This window comes from Trichechus manatus, unplaced genomic scaffold, assembly GCF_000243295.1.
Source record: "Trichechus manatus latirostris isolate Lorelei unplaced genomic scaffold, TriManLat1.0 scaffold00035, whole genome shotgun sequence".
Classification (NCBI taxonomy): domain Eukaryota; kingdom Metazoa; phylum Chordata; class Mammalia; order Sirenia; family Trichechidae; genus Trichechus; species Trichechus manatus.
In genome coordinates, this window is record NW_004443971.1 from 10,605,458 (window position 1) to 10,628,104 (window position 22,647).

General features: G+C 49.5%; 1 protein-coding gene across 7 annotated transcripts in view; it reads right to left on the bottom strand.

Moving 5' to 3' along the window:
• NFASC (neurofascin) overlaps positions 1-22,647 on the bottom strand; it is a 224,241-nt gene that overhangs the window by 46,218 nt on the left and 155,376 nt on the right. For 3 of the 7 annotated variants that reach the window (XM_004375242.2, XM_004375241.1, XM_004375240.1), the window contains exons 2-8: positions 20,202-20,307; positions 17,478-17,674; positions 16,859-16,981; positions 13,290-13,460; positions 8,688-8,738; positions 1,104-1,215; positions 214-398 (exon numbers count right to left, since the gene is read on the bottom strand). In XM_004375242.2, coding sequence (XP_004375299.1) covers positions 214-398; positions 1,104-1,215; positions 8,688-8,738; positions 13,290-13,460; positions 16,859-16,981; positions 17,478-17,674; positions 20,202-20,307 — 945 coding nt within the window. Of the gene's footprint in view, positions 1-213; positions 399-1,103; positions 1,216-8,687; positions 8,739-13,289; positions 13,461-16,858; positions 16,982-17,477; positions 17,675-20,201; positions 20,308-21,157; positions 21,176-22,647 lie in introns of all 7 variants that reach the window. The other 4 variants (XM_004375239.2, XM_004375238.1, XM_004375243.1 and 1 more) reach the window with 2 other exon arrangements.

Here is a 22,647-nt window from a genome sequence, read left to right on the forward strand (position 1 = left end):
CCTTCCCTCAGCCCTCCCTTCCCCATCCTCCTCCAATCTCTCTCACACACACACCCAGGGGTGACACCATCCAAGGAAGGTCACAGTTACCACTAACCAGTGTGTTGGAAGGTTCTCCACTCACTCCACCCCCCAGCCACTCTCAGAGGGAGGGGGCGGTCACGGTGTTTGGGGCTGGCAAAGTAATCATAATGAGAAATACACACAACGTACCCTTTACTCTCACCGAGATCGTGTGCCGGATGCTGCCCATCTTGTTGGAGGCCAGGCAGAAATACTCCCCAGAGTCCTCCTCGGAGACGTTGGTGATGCGCAGAGCCTTGTTAAAGTTCTCAAACTTGGCCTTGTGAGACGGGAGGTCCCCACCTTTCTTGTACCATGCGATGTCTGGTGTTGGGCTAGGAGAGAGACAAAGCAGGAAACAAAAGATCCATCACTAAACGTGGCCCTGTTACTCTTCTTCAGAGTCTGGCATGCCCCGGTCTCGAAGAGTGTACTTGGGCCCAGGAGATGCCCAGGTCTCTAAGAGTGTACTTGGGCCCAGGAGATGCCCAGGTCTCTAAAAGTGTACTTGGGCCCAGGAGAATTCAGGTTCTCCCAGAGCTGATCTTCCCTACACAGAGGGGCATGCTGGGCCACAGAGAGCCTGAGGGACTTATCTGAGGTCACTCAGCATTCTCACACACATGGGATTTCTAACCGTCTCCTCTCCTCATTATGCAAAGAAAAAAGAGATCGCCAGGATGTGAGGGAGCTGCCCTGTTCCACCAGGACTGTTACCTGCTTTTTGCGGCACTACTGGTGGCTGTCAGTTGCTGTCCAGTCGATTCAGACTTATGGTGACCCCATGTGGGCAGAGTGGAACTGCTCCATAGAGTTTTTAAGCCTGTGACTTTTCGGAAGCATACAGCCAGGCCTGTCTTCTGAGGCGCCTTTGGGTGGGTTTGAACCACCAACCTTCAGCTAGTAGTCAAGCGCTTAACCGTTGCGTCACTCAGGGAATCTGCACTACTGGTATGCCCCTCAAAAGAGCAAAGCATGGACAAGCCCCCGCCCCAGTCTCCTGGAGAGTGGCCCAAAGGGAGGGTGCAGACCGTACGTACACCCCCGAGGCGATGCACTCCAGTAGGAGGTCCATGCCACGAAGCACCATCTGACTGCTCGCAGTGCCCTGGGGATACATGAAGCTGGGTGTTCTCTCTGCAACTCCTCGGGCTGAAAGAGGACAGAACAAGCTCCTGTGAGCCTCCTCTCCAGAGGGCCGACCCAGCTAGGCCAAAGCTGTCAGGCTGGAGAGAAATGTCATCACGCCCCTTGCCTAGCCCCTTACCCTCGGAGGTGCCCCGCTGAAACCACCCCCAGGGCCTGCGCATCAGTAAGAGGGTGTGTTAGGAAGCACGGGGCTCCTGGACCCCACCAGCACGTGTGTGAGCAGCTCTATGTTCCCAAAGGACCTGCCAAGAGGAGCCCAGCTTCCCTCCGAGTGCAGCCAACATTGTCTTCCCTGTAGCAGGGCAGGTGGGTGTCTAAGCAGTGGGGGTCCACTCTCTGAGCATCTGGGAGGCCAGTGTGGGGGCCCCAGGACAGACCATGTCAGTGGCAGTCCTCCCTCTGCCCCCCAGTCAGGGATGTGGAAGAAAGAGAAGGCATGGGGACACAGGACAGACGACCTGCTCTTTGGGACCCTGGAGACAGGGAGTTGGGATGAAGCCACAAAGACGCATGAACAGTCAGATACATGGGGAGAGTTATTAATGGTTTAGCAAAGACGTGGAGAGAATTAATGAGCAGAGATGACAGGAAATCACTCTGGGCTAAAACCATTCTGCTTCCTCACTAATGACTCTGGAAGGGGGCTGGGGGGTGGGGAGGGTGTTAATTGGATGTGAGATTCTGAAAGGGGGAAGTGAGAGGAGAGTGGCAGCCAAGATGGAAGAGGTGATTTACAATTCAGCTAGGCTCTAGGAAGCCCCTGCCTGGAATCAACGAGATGAATGCAGTTATAAAAGGCCAGAAGGCGCCCTGAGACCGGCATGCTCAGGACAGCTGATTGCCTCCCTGGGGAAGGGGTCATGCAAGTGCACCCCACCGCCCCTAAGCCTCAGCTGTCTCCCAGAGCTCTCTGCAAAGTTCTATGGAAAAGGTAAAGTGGCAGGAAGGGAGAAGAGCAAGGAGTTTCCAACCAGGAACCCCCGGGAAACGGGGAAACCGGCAGAGGCACCTTACAGCCCAAAGGTGTGTGGGTATGAACAAGAAGAGTTAAAAATAAAAAATAAAAAAAATAAGCTGAGCCTGCCCACAGGTTTAATGGGGCTTAGACTCAGCTGGAGAAGTGAGAGATGGAAGGGAGGCGGAGCTACTAGGAGCTGGGAATCCTCGGAGATGCCTGGAGTGAGAACCAAGGCATTTCTCTGGGGACTGAACTCATGCTGGCAGGTGCTGGTGGGAACTCTGGGCCTGTGTCATGGGTATTGCCAGTCTGAAAACTGAAGGTGCTTGTTGGGCTAGCTGGTACCTGGCTGGACCAGTGGGGCTCCTGTTCTAGGGGCGCCAACTTCCCCCCATTAGCTATTGGGGGAGTGTATTTCATAGAGTTTGCTTCTATGCTATCCTTTTGTCAGGAGAAGAAATGATGAGCCATATGCATTTTTCCACCTCAGAGGTCAAGAGGCTGCTGGCCCAATACATGACACGTGGCAGGTGCTGGGCGAATGTTTGTGGGGTGAATGGATTAAAGGAGGAGAGAGGACACAAAACAAGCACCAGTTTACCCCACGCCTTATTCCTCTTTCTGCAGTTGTCCTCATCTGTCCCGCCAGCACCCACATATACAACAGGGGCTACCGGCGGGGGGGGGAAGGGGGGGCGTTAATCCATTACGTGGTTAATTGGTTACATATACCTATAGCTTGTGTGGCATCCAGCTCTCAGTACCAAGGAAGCCTGACACCAAAAAAGCAGCGTCCTCCCACCCATTGCCACCAAATCCCCAAAACAGTCAGGACAGCACAGGTCAAGGGCCACATGAGAAGGAGGTCTCAGGGCAGGAGGCCCCTGTGTCAGGCTGCTGAGTCTGTCCAGAGCTGGGAACCCCGGCATCACATGGAAGAGGTCCCAGTGCAGTCAGCATACTCCTTCCATGCAGGGACAAAAGCTGCAGAAACCGATGTAACCCTGTGGACGTTTAATTCACACCATAGCACGCAGCACCGCAAGCACACACGACCAGCAAAGCGTTAAGGATGGAAAGGAGGAAAAATTAGCACAAAGTCCTGCTGTGGGTGCCTTGACATGCTATAAAAAGGTCAGAGCAATACTTCATTTGTAGGAGGTGGGCTAGCAACCACAGAATTATCCCACCGGAGGAGAAGCTACTGGGAAACAAGGTAAAGCTCAAAAAAAGGGACCAACCCCCCAAAAACCAAACTCACTGCTGACGAGTCGATTCCGACTCGTAGCGACCCTATAGGACATAGTAGAACTGCCCCATAGGGTTTCCAAGGCTGTATCTTTGCGGGAGCAGACTGCCACATCTTTGTCCCACAGAGCGGCTGGTGGGTTCAAATCGCTGACCTTTCAGTTAGCAGCCGAGCACTTAACCACTGTGCCACCAGGGCTCCTTAAAAAAAAAAAAAAAGGAGGGACATCCTAAAAGCCAGAGGTAATAATAATGACCACTGTTTATTGAGCGTTCACTATGGGCCCCACGCTGTGCTGACAGCTCTACCTACATCACGTTCAATCCTCACCACAAACCTGGGATATTCTTACCTCCATTTTCAGCAGAGGAAACCTAGGCTCAGCAAAGTCAACAGACTCGCCAAAGGTCACAAGCTAGCTATGTTTTGGATCCTATACCATTTAGCTGCAAAGTAGGTGCTCTTACACCTACTCTAGATTGCCTCTTCTATCTGAAGATGGAGTCAGCTGCCTTGGGGGCAGCGAATTCCTGATAACGAGGTTTTCAACCTGAGGCTGGATGCTCACTTGATGGTGATGCCTTGGAGATAGCCAGGCCCTGGTGGCCAGTTGGATGAGCTGATCCTATGGGCCCTTCTTACCCTGAGGTGCTAAAGTAGGTGCCATGCAGGACGCTGGCAACAGAGGAAGTTATGTCTTTTTTTAAAAAAATTATATTTTATTGTATTTTCAGTGAAGGTTTACACAGTAGTTTAGGTTCCCATTCAAATGATTTCTACACAAATTGTTCAGTGACATTGGTAACATTCTTTACAATGCATGAACATTCTCAATATTTCCATTCTGGTTGTTTCGTTTCCATTAATCTAGCTTCCCTGTCCCCTTACATTCTCATCTTTGTTTTAAAGTAATTGCTGACCATTCAGTCTTACATAGGTGATTTGCAAAAGGAGCACAGTACTCACAGGTAATATTCTTTATTTTGTGTGCCAGTCTGGTATTTTGCTAAAAGGTGACCTCAAGGCTAGTTTTGGTTCAAAGTTTAAAGAGTATCTCAGGGCAATAGTCTTGGGCAGTCTAGTCTCAACCAGTCTAGTAAGTTATATATATATTTTTTAGGAATATGAGGTTCTGTTTCACATTTTTCTCCCATTCTATCAGGGTCCGTCTATTGTGGTCCTGATCAGAGGAAGGTTCTGTCTTAGCCTGCTGTTAAGAGCTTTGAAAACAGGCATGAGGACTGCCACTGGCCCTCAACCATTGTCACGAGGCCTCCCTCTCCCTTCATGGCACTTAAAAACACTAACGAGGCACGTTGGCATGACTGTTGGGCAACATGCCAGTGCACTAGAGGAACAGCCGGCCCCGTAGGTGGTAAATGGCTTCTTTATTTTATATCATTCAAGGTGCAAGCTTTGGAGTTATGTGGGGCTGAGTGGGTCACTGAGGTTAAACGATAGACACCTCACTTGCCCCTCCTTCTGACAGTCAGCTTTGGCAATATCTTTTTCGTTCATACTAAAGAAAACCAAAGCACAAGGGCAAAAGAGGTGAAGGAGAAGGATATTTTTGTCTTTGTGGCTGCACTGGTGAAACTCTTCCACTGTGTTTTTCTCTTCTCACTGTCTGAGCTAAGATTCAATCTCCTCTCAGTGGCTCTTAGGTGAACTGAGGCCCAAGCTAGGAAAACAAGAAGCAGAGGAGGGAATTAAGAGGTTCCAGAGGCATCTCGACTGGATTCTTAGGGCACAGAGAGCTTGAAGAGGAGGAATCAGGGTGACACATGATATCATTAAGGTTGAGAAGGCTGGGCCCAAAGAGGAGATTATGAAGAAGTATGATTGGCTGCAGCAGGATTCACATGAAAATGTATGACTGGGAATCCTGATGGTGGTTTAGGGAGCCACTCACTAAGGGAGGCTGCACAATTTCTTTCCTGGGAGGAGTAGACTCAGAAACAGGCTTCGAGACAAAGGTGATGGAGGACGACATCAAACTCTATAAATGGTGGAAGACAACAGTCTCCCTGGATGTCATAGGACCCCTGAAGAGCCCATGCAACCTGACGATATTTCTGTTACTCTTCCTGTTCCTCAGGGCTGGGATCTAACCTAACACCTAATCAAACTCAGAATCCAGATGCTAAAGCTCATGCCTGTGTGGATGCAGGAGCTTCCCACATAGGTCCATCTGACCTCCAGACCCAAAATAGTCTTCTCCTGTTCTCACAAGCTGTGGCTCATGGGTGGGCTTATGGGCTTCCAGGGGAATCTGATCTGCAGGGGGCACCAGGAGATGACACCACCTCAACCATGCTGGCTTTGAACGGCCAATGAATAATGCCTCTCAATTGTCTCCTGCAACAGGGGAAAGGTCACGCTTGCTCAACACCTTAGCTGCTCCCCTCTATCAAGTGCTAACAGGAAAACAGGGTTCAATGAATGAGATGGATCCAAGAACCACCACCAAAGACAGCCATTAGGGGCAGCTGGGTCCTGGATCCAGACCACCTTTGCTGCTCTGATTCTCAGAACTGAGAACCAGAGATTCATGAGGCTGGACCCGTGACATCCCATCCACCTCTCTGGCTCTGGGGAAGTTGACTAAACAATCCCAGAAGAGAAAGACTGTTTGTCTATTAACATTTGATATCTTTCACTCAGAAAATTTCTTCCTCAAGTCTATCCAAATCCCTCATGCTGTAGTTGGAGCTTTTATCCTGACCCAGTTCTCTGCACAGCTGAGGATGTGGACAGCTTTTGTTCCTTTAGCCTGATCTAAAATTTCTCCCTTCATAGTACTTTCTTTCCATAATTATGGCTGCCCTTTTCCTCTTGCCTTCTTTTCAAGTTCTCTGCATCCTTAGTTTCAGAAGCACAGAATGACTGTACAAGATATTGTGAACACTAAACCACTCCATTTAATACCAATAATAAGTAACATAAAGCAATAATAATGTGTTCCATCCACACCATGCTAGAAACCATATGTACATTATCCTGTTTAATCTTCACAACAATCCTATGAGGCAGGTAATATACCCATTTGGCAGATGAAAAATGGTCTAAGACACTAAGTGACTTGTGCAAGAGTATGCCCATGAGTATGCCAAGGAGCTGGGATTTAATCCAAGGCAGTCTACCTCAGAGTGCACACCCTTAACAACCATGTCTCCTTGCCTGGGTGGAGTCACAATCTTAGACCAGCTTCCCCCTGCCACTTACAAGTAGGTGGCATCTGGTGTATGTTCAGAGGACACCAGCCCACTGTAGGAGTCATCAGAACCCCATGTAATTATAGGGTGGCCCTACTGCTACAAAAGGAGACATGTCATATTTCACAGCCAGAGAGATGCACTGGGCATTTTTCACAGCACTGTGGCTCTCTGTCCCTGTCCTGCATGCAGGAAGGATCTGACCATTTGGAAGGAGACCTCATCCTTCTTCCTTCCTTTTCACTTGCTGTTTCTTTCTAGAAGTGTCAAATTAGCTGTCTTTTGCTCAACATGGGTCTCACTTTGTCTTTCTACCCTTTCAGCTTTATTCATACTTAGGTCAGCCCCATCCTACCTCGGACTGAGGACAAGGGATCAATGTCCACGTGAACTCTTGTGAGATTTGCTTGATTTCATAGCCCTGTATAGTTTCCATAACTTCCATTCATTCTCTTGTCATCATAGCTACCACTGGTCACAAACTGGTTAAGTAAGGGAGCGGCTGAAATCACTCAAACTTCTCCCATTGATAAAACAACTCTATGTGCACGCTCCGCTGAATGGTTTATTTTATCTAAAGTGAGGAGCTTGGACCAGATGGTCTCTAACGGACCCTCTGGCTCTGACATACTACAGCTTTAAGATTACTTCCCATAACAGATGACAGGGAATCTGATTTAGAAAAAGGCACATTCCACACCAGGACTCGGGGGGTTTTGGACACAATGGATATTGGCCCCACTATCTTGAAAACAAATAATACCCAGAATCCAACCAACGTCCCCTGCTTCCTCGGGCAGTAAATCTTGTTGGCAAAATCTCAGCGTCGTGCTGCCGTTTGATGCCAAGTTAGGGGCTGTGCCTCTCTCCCTGACTCGCGCTCTGTGCTTCCATCCCCCATTCCAGACACCGATCATGGTTTATATTATGACCCCCCTGGGGACCTGCAGCCTCAGCTTCTGAAGCATTACTGATGATGGGGGCCAGCTGCCCCACCAGAGCCAGCAAATGATGATTCCCACGGCTACTCAAGGAAAACCAGAAATTCTTGAGCCTTGGTGGGGGGTAACTCAGGTGTGGAAATAGCCAACTGCCCTATTAATCAGATTGAGCAACCAGCTGTGCTATAAATTAGAAATATGCATCACTGCAATTATTCCAGGACTTGAAAGAGTGTGGATAGTGAGTGCCAGATTTGCATGCACCACCAGAGGAGAGAGACGGATGGGTGATGAAGTACAATAGATGGGCCAATGTCACTTATACTTACCTTGAAAATGAACTCAGAGCTGTGCTCTTACTCATACTTCCCAGACAGATTTTTAAAGAGACATGAGACCTAGCTGTGAAATGGTACCCCAGTAACTAAGGCTAGTCTACAAAGCAGGGCCATTCACATCCAGACACCTAAGAGTTAAGTAAACACACACTACAAAGCTTTCTGTGCTTTTTAAACTACTGTAGGAACCAGACTCCACTGTCCCCCTCACTGTGGGCACTTACCTATTCTTAGATAGTCTCTAGCCTGAAGATAAGAGCAACCACAGTGATTCCTGTTTCACACCAGCTGCCATGGAGTCAACTCCAACTCATGGAGTCAGAGTAGAACCATGCTCCATATGGTTGATTTTTTTGGAAGTAGATCACCAGGCCTTTCTTCCGAGGCACCTCGAGTCGGGGTGGACTCCAACCGTCAACCTTTTGGTTAGTAGCTGAGTGTTAATTGTTTGCACCACCCAGGGACTCCAAGTTTCTACTAAAGCCTCAAAAAGCTCTTTTGAAGCCCTACCCTGGTTTGAACAACTTGTCCAGAATTCAGCAACTAGAGGTTTGCACACTAGAGGCTATACCCCCGACGTAGGCAATCTCACACTACCAAACTGGCCACCTTCCTCCTGGTGGGCAGCCTCCTGGAGGTGCCAGCTGGGCACCCTGGCCTGGCCAGCTGTCAGACCTTCGAGGCAGCAGGAGTTAATACCGTGATATCAGTCAGGTTAGGCAAACCGAGGTTAGGACACGCAAGGTTACTCCCAAGGTTACCGCCGCAACTCACCACTGTACATGTCAGGGTGGTTTCTTAAGGACGAGTCATTATAGGGGTGGTCTGCAATAAACAAAAGAGGGTGAGCAAACAGGAGCCACGGAGAAGTCACGGAGGCATAAACAGGGCGCGAGAAACAGAAATGCAAAGCCACAAAAACAACGGAGGCGAGCACCAGTGGTCTTTTGCAAAGGAAAGACGGGGCATTTTTGGAAAGGAAATCTGCTTGGTGAAGAACAAGCAACACAAAACAGCCCCAAAAAAGGAAGAAAAGGTTAAATCCTGCAAAAGAAGGCAATAATAAAATAAGTTGTTCTTTAATTAAAATAATCAGGCTTAAACTGTAATTGTTTGGTCCTACTAGTCTTCCAACAAAAGAGACAAGGATTAGTGGTGTCCCACAAAAGTCTTTGGAACAACTCCTTCCCAGCAAAGGCCTCAGTTTCCAGGGCTCTGGATCAGCAAGCTCTTGGGGAAGCTAAAGAAAAAGGACGGTTAGTGAGCTCTGGGGAGAAGAGCAAAGTCCCACTGGAGCAGAAGCGAAGTGGCAGGGCAGGAGGTAAATGAAAGGAGAAGGCAGTCCAAGAGAACATTTCATCAACCAAGGAAGTGGGGGAGGGGCCTCGGGAGTGCCCAGCAATCCTGTGCTGACCAGCAACAACCCCACCCCCAAGTCTGACCGGGTGGGCACCGCCATGCTGTCCTGGACGTCTCTGGTGGTAGAATGGCCTCCTAATGAGGAGACAGGGCGTGGTCCAGCTTGGGGATTGGAAAGGGAGCTTGGGACAGCAGAGACAGAATGTGAGATGTGGGCTCTATGCTTGGTTGGGAATCGGCTGCTTATTAAGCTGGAAATGCAGAGGTCTCTAGAATGGCTTGGGGTGAAGACAGGCCTAAAGGAGAAAGATCAGTGGCTTTGGTGCAATGTTGGGTAACTAAGTCTTTGGGCATTTAATCTTCAGTGAGAGGGACAATTTGGAAAAGGGAGCACAGTCAGGCCAATGTCCTTAAGCAGCTTTTCACTCTTCTACCACCACTCCCTGTCAGCCACTGGGTTCAAGTTTTGACAGTCCCCACAGTGGGTGGAGGGTGTATGGCTGACTGGAAGCCAAGCCAACAGCCTGGAGAAGCCCAGAACACAGTTCAGCCGCCTGAGGGAGGAGAGGTGCTGTGCCAGGAAATCTGCATATTTGAAGACAGATCAAATCCTGTTACAACTAATTGCAAGGGGTGTGCATGTTCTCTTCTGGGACTGGCACTGTGCTGCACCTCAGATCTGCCTGACACCCACTGGAGAGGTTTCCATTATTCCGAACGAGGATGGACTATGTTGTACAAGGCATAGCCTGCCTTTGGAAAGTCAGCTTGGATACATTGTTGTTGGATGCTGTCTAGTCGATTTTCGACTCATAGTGACCCCCTGTGACAGAGCAGAACTGCCCCATAGAGTTTTCTTGGCTGTCATCTTTACGGGAGCAGATTGCCAGGTCTTTCTCTAGTAGAGCCACTGGTGGGTTCGAATTGCCAACCTTTCAGTTAGCAGCTGAGTGCTTAACTGATGCACCACCAGGCCTCCTTCAGCTTGAGTATATCTGAAGCTAAAGGTGGAAAGTGATCTGCAAAAGAATGAAGAGGAGGGTGGCCGAGGGGCTGCAGCTGTTCTTGGGAGGTTAAGGTTCCTCTCTCGCACAGGTGAAAGGGCCCTGGGTCATGCTCTCACGCCACCAGGTGAAATGGAACCTCTCTTTGAGGACAAGTGATCCACATGTACACTCAACATCACAGCGTGTGTACTCTAGAGCACATACAGGAAATTCAAGGGGACTTTCTGACTAGTCTAAGTATGTCAATTAGACATTTGACACCAGAAGGAAGCCTGGTTAGCACTCATCTGCCTCGGGAGGAACTTTCTCTCTCACCACAGCTGCCCCTGTGCAGCAGAAGGCACCAGGAGGGACCCAGTACCTGCTGTGACAGGAACAACATGGGACAGGTACATCTTTGTTAGCCCAACGCCACTGTTCATCTCTGACTGCATGACAGAACAACATTTTAAAGTGACTTTAGATTGCCCAGTATTTTGTCTTATATGCCTTTCTGCCCTTCCTTTAATGCAGGTGATCAAAAATTGGGTGTGACGGGATTTAGCTCTTCCCAAATGGAGAAACCACGGCAGAAACAAGCCAGTTAGAACAGGGTCTTTGGAGCTGCCTCAACTTGGCTGTCCTGTCTCCCACTGCCAGACCTGGTTCTGAAGGTACAAAAAAGAGCTTGTGTCCCTTCCAGACAGGAAAGATGAGAACACAATTGTGCTATTTGGAGCAACGGTGCCCAATTTGGGGTTGCCTCGGATGCCAGAGCCTGCTCTCAGCCAAAGCTGCTCCTGGGGGAACTCCAGGAAGCCCACAGGGTTCTGTCCCAATCACTGAGGGGGTTCCCGTCACTCGGAGGACAGAGTATTCTGTGGAATAGGGGTGCCAATGAGGAAGCAGAAACAAACAGCCCTTAGATTGTTGGTAGAGAAAGGGATGTTTCTGGAAAGTCCAATTTCTAAGTGTTGTTTAGATGTCTGATTCCACCGAAGACTCTTTACCATCTCCACCTCCCTGCCTCCACTCCGCCCCGTGTGCCCGGTGACTCCACCTCCCTGCCTCCACTCCGCCCCGTGTGCCCGGTGACTCCACCTCCCTGCCTCCACTACGCCCCGTGTGCACGGTGACTCCACCTCCCTGCCTCCACTCCGCCCCGTGTGCACGGTGACTCCACCTCCCGCCTCCACTTCGTCCTGTGTGACAGTGTTGGCCTTGGGTGAATGCACAGGACCACAGAGGGTCCACCTGACTCAGCTCCGGAAGCAGCGGACTGATTTCAGCACGGTCTGGGGAAGGAGAAAGCAGTCCAGGCGTTGACGCTAGGGGCTGCCCAGGATCAGCTGAGGGAGCATCCTGTTCTTGACATTCCTGCCCCTCCCATCGCCCAACGCTGCCAGCAGTGTCCTGGCTACTGAGGCCACTCTGCAGTCCTGGGCAGATCACACTGTCCTCCCCAGCCCTGCCAGCTGGCAGGTGGCTCCCCCGACATCTAATGAATATCTACTTCAGACAGCCCAGTGCTCTTCTCCAGGGGTCTCCCTAGTCCTGGATGAGGACTACAAAAACCAGGGAGAGGGGAGCAAGCTGAAGCTGGGGTCCCTGGCAGAAGCACGCGGGGCTTGTTCCTGGGCTCTGGCCGTCCTGATGGCTGTTAGCTTATGGGCAGCTCAACACCACTCAGAACAGCGTGTGGGGAGGCTGCAGGGGACTTCTGGGAGGGAACCGGAAGAGGAAGAAATGGGGTTCAAAGAAAGAGAGAGGAATAAAGGGAGGAGAAAAGAAGAAAGTAGGAAGATGGGAGGAGAAAACAGAGGAAGGGACCGGGGGAGAGGGAAGAAAATGAGGAGAGAACGGAAAAGAGGAGGAGGAAAAGCTGGGAGCTTTCAAGCTTTCTATGGCTCCATCCCCATGTCATGGCGGACAACCGGATTTGGGGGTGTTGACTCTCAGCACTAGCTGTTTACAGGTCAGTGGGGATTGATGAGGAAAGAGAGAACACTAAGGGGTCAGGACTCCCACCTGTCCTGAAAGAGGAGGGATGCACCCAAGCCTCTCCCTTACCCACCCTACCCAGGAGGCATCGTCAGGCAGCTCTGCCTGGGCCCAGGAAGCCAGGAGTCAGCCTCTGCTCTGACCCGCGAAAGGTCGCCCACGTGGTGTTCTCTGCCCGGCCTCTCCCACAGCCCCCACTGTCCACAGTACTGACACAGCACTCAGAGCGTGAGCCATACAGATTAAAATCTCTTTGGGGCTGTTCTATGGAAAACATGTCACAAATTCAGGGTATAAAACAACACAGATAACTTGCAATATCCCGAGAAGGTTGAGGACTCTGAAGCAAGAAGTGTGTCTCTGGACTGACTAGCTTCTCTCTCCTCTGTGGAGGGCCACCAGCAACATAATGGGTCAAGAAATGCTGACCAGCCTTTCTACCAGCCCAACAGAATCAGCAGATTACAAACCAAAACAGAACCCTGCAGCTTACAAAACTAGTGGCTCCATAGGGTTCAGCATATGCATATTACAGAATCAAATAAACTGAATTCTGGTGTACCCAGTAATTTGGATATTCCATGCTATGCCTTTCTTCTAGAAATAATGACTAGGAAGGAAAGAAATCGTCCAGCTGAGTGCATGAGTGGGGTGCCAGATGACCACTGAAAGCAGGTTCTCAAACCCGATTTGTGTCTGAATCCCCCGGAAAGCTAAGGCACACGGAGGCCTGGGACAGTGGATGCAGGATAGGGCTGGGCCTTGGTGTGTTTGCTAAGTTCCCCAGAGTCTGAGAATCACTGACTCAAGTTTAACTCCACTTGACCAAGTAAGGCCAAGTAACTCAAGCTTCAGAATCAGGAGGTGTTTAAATGGAGCTGTAGTGGTTGAGCACAATGAGCTGGAAGGATTTCTAGATCAACCTCAGGGACAAGTCTCACCCCAGACCCAGGGACCCGGGGCTGTTTGGGCTCCGTAGGCTGCCTCCCCAGCCCCTGGCCCTCAGCCCCGGACAGAGGCCTGTACTTACTGGTGAGGACCTTGAGGGTGAAGGGGTTTTTCTGCTGGATGGTGTGGGTGAAGTGGAAGCGGGCGTTGCAGCTGTAGTCCGTCTGCATGTCTTGCAGCACCACATTAGAGAAGTACAGGTCTCCATGATGACCCTGGGAGACACGCTTGTCCTGGGCGATGGGCTCCATGGCTGTAAGGAAGCAGAGGTACCGCGCGAGGTTAGGAGTAACAATCATCATCACGACAGCTCAGGTGATTGCGCCCTTACAGAGGGTCGGGTGGGGGCCAGGAGCTTGACATTATTTTGTCCAGTCCTCTCAACTCTGATATATACTAGTTGGCGTTGAGTTGATTCCGACTCACGGCGACCTCATGCGTGTCAGAGTAGAACTGTGCTCCATAGGGTTTTCTTTTTTGTTTATTGTTGTAGTTTAAATGAAGTTTACATTTCCAGTTAGTCTCCCATACAAAAATTTATACATACATTGTTATGTGACCCTAATTGCTCTCCCCATACTGTGACAGCCCACTCCTCCTTTCCACCCCTGATTCCTCATGTCCATTCAACCAGCTCCTAACACCATAGGATTTTCTTTTCTTTTTTTAAAAAATTTTTTTACTGAAGATACGCCCAGCAAAACACACATCAGTTCAACAATTTCTATACGTACGGTTCAGAGACGTTGGTTACAGTCCTCGAGTTGTGCCGCCTTTCTCAAATCCTTTTCTGAATTGTTCCACCATCATCAACACAAACTCACTGCCCCTAAATTTCTCCACAGGGTTTTCAGTGTCTGATTTTTCCAAAGTAGATCACCGGCCTTTCTTCCAAGGTGCCTCTGGGTGAACTTGAACTGCCAGCCTTGCAGCTGTCATCTAAACTTGTTACTGTTTGCACCATACAAGGCTTATTCTCACTTTACAGCTCAAGAGGCAGAGGATTTAACGTGTCCTGGGGTGCAAAGGCAGTGAGGGGAGAGCAGGATGTAGATTCAAGCCTGCCCACCAAGCCCAGGCTCTGTCACCACACTTTTCTATCTCCTGTTCACACCACAGAAGATCTGACCGACCCCGAGGACAGAGGGAGGGACTGCAATCTCTTGGATGCTCCCCAAATCAAGAGTTCAAATTCTCATGCTAGCAGAGTGAGCTCTCTGAGGGCAGGGACCGTGACCCTGTCATCTGCATGGGCCAGCAGCCAGCTTAGGACTTCACGTGTAGTAAGCACTCAGTAGTTGGCTGAATTAAATGCAACTGAACTTGGTCTTGCTGCATTTCATCAAAATCTAAGACACTATCAATTATAAAATGCACCTTTGGGTTTTTTTTTTGTAATCTCAAGAAAGAAAAAAATATACTGCCAATTATAAGATGCATACTCATCAATGATGCACACCAATTTTAAGATGCTTTCTAATTTCAGAGATGTTAAAATGTGAAAAAACATACATCTTAGAATTAATGACATCATAGAAGTAGCTCAGAATGCTGACTACATTATCTGTATTTTTTCAAGCACTGCATCTGATAAAAACTCAGAAGACCAGGTTTCCAGGCTGTCAGGTTTGTAAAAACAGACTTACGGGGCTGACGACTCGTAGCTATCCCGTTTCTATCCTCCACTTCTGTGTGTGGTTTTTTAAGTCACCATTGCTTAAAGTACAGGGTTAATGACGCCAGTGAGTCCAACGATGGACTGGTCAGTTCTGCAAATTGTTTATCAAAGATTTTCATGGGCTTACTATATGCTGGGCCCTGTGCTAGGTACTAGGGAAAGAGAGATGAACAACGAAGACAATTCCTTCCTTTAAAGCGCCTACAGCCTTGTAGAGGAGATGGCAGATAAATCCGTAACTGCAATGCAGTGTGGTGAGTGGAACGCGTTGGGTAAGAAGGGGAATAACTACTGGAAAGGAGCACCTGGTCCATTCTAGGGGGTCTTGGGCTGAGACTTGAAGGCTGCATGGCTTTTACCGGGCAGAAAGACCAAGGCGCTAAGAGGCTTCTAAGTAGCAGGAGCAGCGTGCGCTAAAGGGTGAGAGTGCAGAGCCTATTCAGGGGTACGGGGAAAAGGGAAAAAGCTTGGAGAGGCAGAGAGGACCAGGCCACTGAGGGGACTGTCTGCAGGGTAGGGAGCCTGGACTTTTCCAGGGTGGTGGGGGAGCCAGCAAAGGGTTTTAGGCACATGAATGAAATGACTGAACTCACGCTTTTAGAAAGACCAGGAAGGCAAGTTATGGATAATTGTCACCCAGGGAAAAGTGGATGGTGGCCTGGGCTTGGGGGGATGCCAGGAAGGATGGAAAGAGGCCTAGGGTGATGAGATCTGCTTAGGAGGAAGCATGGACACAACTTGGTGATCAGTGTGATGTGGCAATGGGAAAGAGGAGAGTCACCCTCCAGCCTGTGAGCGGACAGCCTTCCTCACATACCTGCGCCACCATGACGAGGGGCAACGGTGACAATGACTGCGCACAAAGCCATCCTCACCCTGGAAAACCACTCACAGTGCTGCCTCGTTGGCAAGGTAGCCTTTTTTTGAAGCAGACTGGTAAGAATTCGGGGATCGGCAGAATGATGGACAACAGGCAGATATGCACAGGTAGATAGGTGGATAGACAGATGAGGAAGGGAGGAATGGTGGGGGGGAAGGACAGTCAGGAAGATACACAGATAGACAGTAATCCTTCATTTGTTTTCATAATGCTTCATTTTTTAAAAGTTGAAAACATGGGAAGGAACTGAGGTGCAGAGGGTTAAACGAGCCTCTTAGTCCCACACTGAGTCAGGACAAGCTCCTAGAATGATGGTGATCTGCGCCCTTGCTCCAAACGGCTTATCCGCAGTCACTCCTTATCAAAGGTTTCATCCTCCCATTCACCTTCTGTCCTACAAGGAGAGCCAATGTGAGGAAATCCAGGCTGACCAAGGATTGAAAGACACGGTTCTTCTCTTCCTCCTCATTCCTTTTCCTCATCTTCATCATCACAAATACTGCTGAGCACAAATACTACTGGCCTGTTCTAAATACTTCAGACGTATTAACTCATTTCTCCTTACAATAATCCTCTTAAACCAAAAAAACCAAACCAGTTGCCATAAAGTCGATTCCGACTCATGGTGACCCCAAGAATGTCAGAGAAGAACTGCACTCCATGGGGTTTTCAAGGTTTGGTTTTTCAGAAGAAGATCGCCAGGGCCTTTCTTCCGAGGTGCCTCTGGATGGCCTCGAACTTTCAACCTTCCGGTTAGCAGCCAAGCATGTTAACTACGTGCACCACCCAGGGACTCAGTCTTCTTAGATAGTATAATTATTAGCCTCTTTTTTTTTCAGAAGAGGAAACTCAGGCTCAGAGATGTTAAGCAACTTACTCAAGATCACACAGCTAATTGCAGCTGGGCTAGGAAAGCAGCCTGGGCAGCCTCTCTGCAGAGCCTGTGTCCTTGTGCAGGAGACCACCTTGCATCTGCATCTCACAAGATAAAGTTTTCTTGCCTTGGGCAGCCCTTCCCCGTGTAACACACCCCACTCCTCTCCCTAGGAATAAAATATAAATAAAACACATCAGCCAGGCCCCCAAGACTTACAGCTGCTCATCCAGAAGATGACGGGGGATGGAAGTCCAGGTGGAGGGTTGCACTGCAGCGTCAAGGGGGCGCCTTCTTGAACCACAACAGGGTCTAGGTTTTCCTTGGGCCACAGGGGAGATTCTGGGGAGAAATGATCGGAGGAGAATAAAATGAGGGTGATGGCTGGGACCAGGGGCAAGTGGTAGGGTTAAAGGCAGGCACACAAGGAGGGGAAAAAGAGAATGAGGGAGAGCGAGAGAGAAGGACGGGTTCCATAGGCCTGAGCGAGAGGTGGCCCTTGAGAGGTGGGAGAGGGAGGTCTTATGTTTAAAAGGATGCACATCTTCCAAGGGTCCTCTCTTTCCCCTCCTCCTATGCCTGGTGAAGTTTGGTTTGGAAACTTTCTTGGAAACTCTTTCTTTGGAAACTCTGGTTTGGAAACTTTCTTTCCAGGGAATCTTTCTGAACTGGGGGAGTCGCACCCCTGCTCAGAGACGGAGGGACAAGCAGGAAAGGCAGGGCACCAAGGCACCTACAGGCCAAGGGTAGGGGCAGCCCGTCTGGAAAGATCCTCGACTCCACGACCCCACATCTACCCAGGAGCAGGGCATTTTGGCCCTGCCCCCACGCTACTCACTGGACACCTGCAGGCGGATCCTATTAGACAGGGCCGTGCCAAATTTGTTGCGGGCAAAGCATTGGTACTCCCCCTCATATTCCTCTGGTCGCCCACCGCTGCGGAAGTCAATCACCAGGGTCCCAGACCGCCTCCTCATCGACACCCGGGGGTCCTTGGCGATGTTAAAGAACCTGCTGTTGCGTGTCCAGTGGAAGCTGTGGACAACGCGGGGTGGGGGCAGTAAGAGGAACCGAGTGGGTCCAGGCTCCTGATGAGAATCTCAGCTCCCTAGGCCCGGACTCAGTGCCTTGTGACAAACTTTCCACTCTCAAGCCAGTGGCCACACCGCCACACCAATGGGTCCCAGCCCTCGCGGAGCATCAGGACCATCCAGGGAGCTTGATAAAACACAGATTCCCAGGTCCCACCCAGGGGAATCTCCAGAGGCAGGTCCCTGGCATTTGTATTTCTACCCAGGCAAGGCTGAAAATTGTGGCTCTAAACGGTACACACTCAAGTAGCCACTGCCAATTATGTTCTTCGGAAGAGTAAGCAGTGATATTGATTTGTTAAAATCTAGACTCACGTAGTAGTAAGTCATACTGCTATTTTAATACTCTGCTTCTGTAATTAAAAAAGAAAATCTCATTCTGAAAAAGTTTCTTTCTCTTAGTGTTAGTTTGAATATTAGATCGCCACAATTAAACTATTGTTTTATTCCCTGCATAATATTTATTTATTTTTTAACTTTGTTAATATCTGTTACTTGTTCATCTTCAGTAATTTCTGTGGAAAATAGAATTTCCTACTGTATAAAGAATGACTTTATCTTTGGGCATTGTGTTAGGGAATTAAGCCAGCCAGCTAAATTATCCTGCTGTTATATCCTTAAAGCTAATCTTGCAAAAAGAGAAACTTAATGTATTTACCTTACAAGGTGGAAAGACTGTTCACACTTGTGTTAAGTCTGATTCATATAAAGATGTTGCAGAGAATTTGTATTTAATAAATCTTGAAGGAGATATAAATAAAGGTCTTTCTCTTTTCCTGACTTTTCCTCCTGAATATTTAACATCTTATCAAGTGATCAACATGATGGTTTAAAAGCCTGATTGTTGGTAAATGATTGAGGCACAGATAAAATATTAATATTCAGTGTTTGCCACCATGTTATGTCAAATAGGAGTGACCATGTATAATATCTTGCTTGAAGAAGTCTTGACAATAAAGCAGTATCTGTCATTTGTAAATTTTCTTGTTATACAGACATAAATTATGTAAATAAAAGTTATTTTATATGAAAAAAAAAATCTAGAATCAGCTGCTCCTTCTAACCTAGGACATTCCCAATCCGCTACTAGGAATGCAAACTCAAGCTGGTATTTCATCCAAGCCAAACCTATTAGGGAGCTAGTTCTGTTCCTCCGACCTCCCTAATTTTATAATCTGCTCTGAAGCCAGGCTGAAATGGTTTGGATGATCTGTGCTCCTGCACAGCGAGGGCAGATTATAAAGCAGTGGCCACACAGAGCAAACCAGGAGGGGGAGCCTTTAAAGCAGCGGTGGCCTTGATACAGCTGAGCCCTGGGGCAGAGAGCACTGAACGTCCTTGTCCTTTTCCTGGGTGGGTGGACGGGCTGTGTCTGCTACAACCAGGGCCTCATGCTCTCAGCTGCTCCCCCCACAAGCTGAAAGCAGCCAGAGAAACAGGAGCAGCAGTGGCTCAGTGTTCAAGTCACTGTCCCTGCAAAGGAGCCACGGGGAAAACACCACGTCCCAGAAGCAAGGTCATTGATGGCCTGACCGACCATTCGGGGTGACCTGCTTCTCCCATCTTGGGTGAGGGGGTCCCCACTTCTTCCTGGGCTCACAGCTCTGGGCCAGACTGGCTCATGCAAACCCAGTGGCCAGAAGAAAGTTCCACGCCATCTCGTTTTTCCTGCTGACGGACAGACCCTAGCAGGGGCCTGTAGGGTTGGGGTGTGACTCTGCAATGAGGCTCCTCAAAGGTCCAGCCTGTGGTGCTACTTTGAGCAGAGGAGATGGAGAACTTAATACCTGCCCCGTCTCTAATGCTTATGTTTAGATTTGGGGCTCAGAAGGCCTGGCTTTAAATCCTGGCTCTGCCTGTTCCAGCTGTGTGACCCTGGGAAGGGTAAAATCTTTGCCTCTGGTTCATTCACACCTCAGGAGACAGCGGCATTTCCCCCATAGCAGTTAGGCAGCCGAACGTGACAGTGTGACAACATCTGCCACATCTGGCGCCCAGCAGGCTTAGCTCACACCTGCTGAAATTTCACTGATTCTGGTGAGTGTGAAACAAGCAGAGGCAAGCTAAGAATGAAAGACTCAAGGTAGCTAGGAAGAGGAACTTCCTGTAAGCTAAACATTGAGGTGGATGAATGAAACGTACAGCAGTGGAAAGAATGCTATGCCGAAAGTCAGAAAACCGAAAATACTGAAAATCCAGTCCTGCCTTTTCCCAGCGAACCTAGATAAGCCACTTAAACATTCTGTAGCCTCCTCTGCCCTGCAATCGGATCAATTTCTTGTCTGTGTAAACTGTTCCTTCCACTGAGTGGATACTCAATGGATATTTTTTTGAATGGATAAATCTGATTTCTCAGCTGCCAGGTTTGCCTTAAGTGTCATCAGGCCCAGAGGCAAGGGGGTGGTTTCAACATCGTCCTGTAAGGCCCCCTTCCCTCCACCCAGCTGGCATCTCCCCACCAGCACACTTACCTGGGGGCAGGGTTCCCTTTTGCTTCACACTCAATCAAGATGTTATCCCGGGGGTCCACGATATGGTCCTTCACTGACTGCTTGGTGATGGTCGGGGGCTGGGACACTGCAATAGTGCACACGGGAGGTGTCAGGGCTGCAGGGACCCGCCGAGGTTCCTCGCTTGGGGAATGGCTGACATCAAGAGCTTCAGGAACCACATGTACAAGGAGGTAAGCAGGGAGTGGACAGGGCTCAGGGCCCCATCCTAGACACTCAGCTCCTTAAATGGGGCCGCAGGAAAGGGGTGGGGTGTCAAAGGTTAAGCATGGAAGAGCCCCTTTAAGGAGATTCCATAGTACAGCCATGAGATATTTAAGGCCAGGCTTTTGTTTCACCCATTCTTGTATTGCGATGCCTAGTGCACAATAGTTCTTGATAAACATTTGCTCAATGAATACAGGAACAAAAAACAGCTAGAATCCCAGAACTTAGGGGTCGTGATGGTTCTGAGCCCTGGAGGCTCAAGAGACTGCCACGCTGGAATGAGGAGAGCTGACAGAGGCTTTAATACCTAGGGAAGTTTGTAGGGACTTGCCTGCATGTCAAAGAGCCAGATCCTCTCACTCTAGGTCCTCAAATGTTCCACACCATGGTCCCTCAGCCACCAGAGGATGGGAGAGCAGAGGCAAATATGGCACACCTCAGCCTCTATCCAAAGACCCTCTTCTTACCACCTGCTCCTCCACCTTCCCCACCAACGGGAAGGTCTGTGTAAGCCTGTTTCCTGCCCATGTGGTAAAGGGGCAGAGTGCAGGGCTCTGGAGTCAAGAAGCCCCAGAAGAAGCTACAGCTAGCAGGGTGGAGAGGCCACCAGTCCCCAGGTATCTCCTCACCTACCTTCTCCGCATCCCTCCTTCTTCCTGACCTCCCACTCCCCAGAGGCACAAGCGCAGAGAGGTGAGTGGGGGACTTACGCTCATTCTGAATGCTTGCTGTTAGTTCCGATGGGTTAGCATTGTAAAGGAGAGAAGAAGAACATCGGTTATCGCAGGTGACTTATCACCCAGGTGTCCTCACACCCCAGCATGCAGGGAGAGGGGTGAGGTGAGCTTGGGGAGGGCTCTGTGTGTGGGCTTTCTCCTCCCCACTGCACAGCTCAGTGGAAGAGCAGAGTTGGGAGATGCAACAGACCCAGCAAGGACTTCACAACAAAGCTGATGCCTCCCTTGGGAGACTGAAACCATGCAGTTGAGCAGAAAGGCCAGCTACTGACCAAATGAAGATGTCACCAGGAGGTCCACATGTCAAAGGTGACACTGCTGCTTCAAAGAGGCTAGGCTCTGGAGACGCTGCCTGTGATCTATGGATACCACTGAGGAAAATGGGCTCATGGCCAGTGGTGGGAGCGTGAGGCTGAGGGCAGGACCAAGGTGCCGGGAAGGGGCGGATCTGAACCAGTGCTACAGGGCAAGCCTCCAAGGTTTGAGAGCCCCAAGGGCCCAGCAGGGTCCAAAGGCCTCATTTCTCTCCCACTACAGCTTCTTCCTTTCACACAGGAAAGCAGATTCTTTCTCTGCCGTCTTCTCCTTTCCCATCCTTGGAAAACTCTAGGGACAGATGAATCATTGTTGCTCTGTTCATGGGTGAAGCACATCACCCTACAGAAACCCTGCTCTTGAACAAGAGACCCTGGAGATGAAGCAGAGCCTATGGCTCCTTTCTATGCTTTTTACAAAGGGCCTAAAGAGGCAGGTGGCACAAATCTTCCCCGGCCCTTACCTGGAATGTGCATGTGCACCTGTGCAGGTGTCTGCATGGTTTAGGCCAGTGCCTCTCAAACTTTGACATGCATATGACTCACCTGGGGGTCTGGTTAAACTGCAGCTTCTGATGCAGTAGGTCTGGGGGTGGGGTTTGAGATTCTGCATTTCTGACAAGCAACCATGCTGATGCTGCTGGCCTGTGGCCCACGTGTTGAATAGCAAGGTTCTAATGGTATGTTGGAATTCCTCGCTGGTGATATGGTTAACACACTTGGCTGCTAACCTAAAGGTTGGAGGTTCAAGTTCACCCAGAAGTACCTCGGAAGAAAGGTCTGGAGATCTCCTTCCAAAAAGTCAGCCATTGAAAACCCTATGGAGCACAGTTCTCAGACACACATGGTATTGCCATGATTCAGAATCACTCGATGGCACTTGGTTACGTGGTGTATGTTCTTTGTGGGGAGAAGGTCTTGGTTATAATATCTGTCTGCAGGGAGACAGCATGTGTTGCTGTGACTTTTTAAAATGTCTTTTCCTTCTGATTATATCAGAAAGTAGCATGACATTCTTATTTCATGCTGGCATGGATGGCAGATATTGTGCTGATGTTGGTTGGCTGACTTTTTCAGAGTGAGTTATTCCTGGGGGAAGCAGAAGGCTGCTGGCATCAGGGCGGAGCCATGGCGACTTTGAAGCCTTCA